This window comes from Limulus polyphemus, unplaced genomic scaffold (assembly GCF_000517525.1).
Source record: "Limulus polyphemus unplaced genomic scaffold, Limulus_polyphemus-2.1.2 Scaffold1438, whole genome shotgun sequence".
NCBI classification, from domain to species: Eukaryota; Metazoa; Arthropoda; class Merostomata; order Xiphosura; family Limulidae; genus Limulus; species Limulus polyphemus.
In genome coordinates this window covers 245,893-249,397 of record NW_013667048.1, presented here as the reverse complement: position 1 = coordinate 249,397, position 3,505 = coordinate 245,893, and the positions used below count along the sequence as shown (strand labels likewise).

The 3,505-nt window shown below is 29.4% G+C and overlaps 1 protein-coding gene across 1 annotated transcript in view; it reads left to right on the top strand.

Moving 5' to 3' along the window:
- Positions 1–2,959, top strand: part of LOC106463565 (acyl-CoA synthetase family member 2, mitochondrial-like) — an 11,256-nt gene extending 8,297 nt beyond the window's left edge. Inside the window, exons 7-9 of the mRNA XM_022391105.1 lie at positions 9–124; positions 2,235–2,326; positions 2,856–2,959. Of these exons, the coding sequence (XP_022246813.1) occupies positions 9–124; positions 2,235–2,326; positions 2,856–2,944 (297 nt within the window). The 3' untranslated portion in view covers positions 2,945–2,959. The remainder of the gene's footprint in view (positions 1–8; positions 125–2,234; positions 2,327–2,855) is intronic.
- The last annotated feature ends 546 nt before the right edge of the window (positions 2,960–3,505 follow it).

Here is a 3,505-nt window from a genome sequence, read left to right as displayed (position 1 = left end):
CATTGTTTCATGCATTCGGTTCTGTCGGTGGTGTTATTACAACAATTATTCACCGGAAACTGGCGGTGTTTCCTTCGCCTCATTTTGACCCTCTGGCGACGTTGAAAGCTATCGAAAAAGAAAGGTAAAGTCCATAAATAAAGTATCTTTCATTGATCATCTACACAGACTGTTAACAATGAAATATCCTCCATACATGTGATTAGTGGCATCTTAATACCTTTAACGTACGATACCAAAAAGTAACACATTTTCTATAACAAATGTTTATAAGTTTTACAGTTAATATCCACTGTGTTCACTGAACAACTGTATTTTTGTTAAACCAGTTTGCTCCACGTGGGAATGAAAAAAATGCTCATCTTTTAAAATATAGCCTGTTAGATCGACATACTTCGTGGGAATGCCACAAAATCCTTTTATTTTGCACATCATCTTAGTTAAGTATAGTCACCTTTCGGAAATTCAAGAAATACCCAGTCAAGTAGAACAGTCTTCCGGTGGGACAGCAATAAGTTTAAGGGCTTACAACGGTAAAATCAGGGGTTAGATTCCCTGAGGCGGACACAGCAGATACTCCGATGTAGGTTTGCTCTAAAACAAACAAACATGTTAGTCTACGTTGTCATAGGAATGTTAGATCTTTTATGCTAACATAATTAGGAAGAAATGACCGTAAACTCCAGAAAATCTATCAAGGTTGTTTTTCATTAGGAGCATACAATTTGTATAAGAAAGAATATCACTCAGGTTAAGACCGTAGTATTTTAAGGATTGAACCACACACAAGTGTATATCGTGCTCGTGATCATTCCTACCATTACAAACCCCGTGACACATACGAAACACTATAATATAAACGTTATTATTCAATTAATAAAGAATATCTGACAAAGAAAGAGGAAGGCATCAGTAAGTAATGTTATCATAAAAAACCTTAATAAGATTTAAATAGTGGACATCCATTATATTTGTTCATTATTGGCTTATATTTTTCTATGATAATTGATTCCTATTGTTCATTATTAGTTTATATTTTTCTATGATAATTGATTCCTATTGTTCATTATTAGTTTATATTTTTCTATGATAAATGATTCCTATTGTTCATTATTAGTTTATATTTTTCTATGATAAATGATTCCTATTGTTCATTATTAGTTTATATTTTTCTATGATAATTAATTTCTATTGTTCATTATTAGTTTATATTTTTCTATGATAATTGATTCCTATTGTTCATTATTAGTTTATATTTTTCTATGATAATTGATTCCTATTGTTCATTATTAGTTTATATTTTTCTATGATAATTGATTCCTATTGTTCATTATTAGTTTATATTCTTCTATGATAATTGATTCCTATTGTTCATTATTAGTTTATATTTTTCTATGATAATTGATTCCTATTGTTCATTATTAATTTATATTTTTCTATGATAATTAATTCTTACTGTTCATTATTATTTTATATTTTTCTATAATAATTAATTTCTATTGTTCATTATTAGTTTATATTTTTCTATGATAAGTGATTTTTTTAATGTTCATTATTAATTTATATTTTTAATGAAAACTGATTCCTATTGTTCATTATTAGTTTATATTTTTCTATGATAAGTGATTCCTATTGTTCATTATTGGTTTATATTTTTCAATGAAAAGTGATTCCTTAATATTTATTATTGGTTTATATTTTTCTATGATAAGTGATTCCTTAATGTTCATTATTTGTCTATGATTGAGATTAACAAAACACTAGCTTTTACCAGGAATCGTAAGATAACGTTAAACTAGGTACTCACTGATAAAATGTATTTTTAGGCTGGCTATCTATCCTTTATATCCATTAGTATCAAGATGGAGACTTTGGGTTGTTATAACTAAGTGTTGTTCAGTTTTGTAATCTCTATTGTCATTGTTTAGATCTCTTTCCCTTCTTTTCTCCATTGTTCATATTGTTATTAGTGTTGGTTGACTCATTGTTTTCAACAATGTTAAACTTTTTAACACACCTTCTCATCCACTTTTTACTAACAATCTTACTTCCTACTTGTAATTCTTTATTGCAAGTTTAACATATAACATGACAACACCAAATCTGTATCAGTCATTCTTGTCTTCTGGCTAGACGACCCAACATGACAACACCTATTATTTATCATTCATTCTTGTCTTGTTAGATTTCATCATTAAAACACTTTTTAACAGAAGTTGTTATCTTATTCTTAGATGCACTCTTGTTATGGGAACGCCCACCATGTTTATTGACATTGTTAATCACCCGGATGTTGATAAGTTTGATCTAACCAGTCTCCAAGGCGGTGAGTAGTTAGTGTGTTGTATTGAATTTTATTTGTAATAGACGCGAGATGATACTGGGATGTAGCTTTTGATTTTGTAGCTGACGAGCAGGATTCGTATTGGTGCATTACCACAAAATATCCCATTAATTTCAAGCTGTGAGTGCGTTATAAGAGTGACAGTTAAATAATATGTATGGATGTTTAATGGTAGGGTGTTTCTGACTGGCTGCCTTCACTCTGTTCTGTGGCTCAATATTAGAGACGATCATTAGTAGTTTTACCAAGAATACAAATTCAATAATTCTAGAATGAGTTTCTTCATTTAAAAAAGTCACAATTCTAGTACATTTGTTTTAATAAGTTCTTAACTTTGACACTTCCAAACAACCATTCTCCTTCTTTCATTGTAACAGGTCTAGACCTGTTTAGACGAAGGCTTCAATTTTTAATATCCCAGGAAAACACTTAATACTCGAACTCTATGATAACCTTGTTTTGTAATTACTTACAGTTTATTAGTTACTTGTAACAACTTTATTATTTTTAGCACTTGTTGGGGCATCTCCATGTCCGGTAGAGCTGTGGAAAGAGATAGAGCAGAAAATGGGCATAACAACTATCTTTGTAAGTTTTTAAACAATTTCGACCATCACAACGAAATTTTAAACACTTTCGTCACTAATGACATATTCTTATAAAAGGGTTAATTAAGCTATATTTAGAATGTTAAAACAAACTAGTAATTCTAAAACTCTGATAAATCACTTACTATGAATTTTTAAACAATACTCTATGCTAAACTGTAAAACAACAATAGTTATTGTTAGTCATCATTAAGGAAGAGAGGATTTTATAAACAGAATTTCATTTTCACATAAACAAAGTGTTAAACAATGTCATGAAGTAAAAATTAAAACTGAAACACGAAACAATGTTGAAAGAAGATAACAAACACATGGTAGTCATGAAACAGTATAAAACAATGTTGAAAGAAGATAACAAACACATGAAACAGTACAAAACAATGTTGAAAGAAGATAACAAACACTTGGTAGTCATGAAATAATATATAACAATGTTGAAAGAGCATAACAAACACTTGGTAGTCATGAAATAATATATAACAATGTTGAAAGAGCATAACAAACACTTGGTAGTCATGAAATAATATATAACAATGTTGAAAGAACATAACAA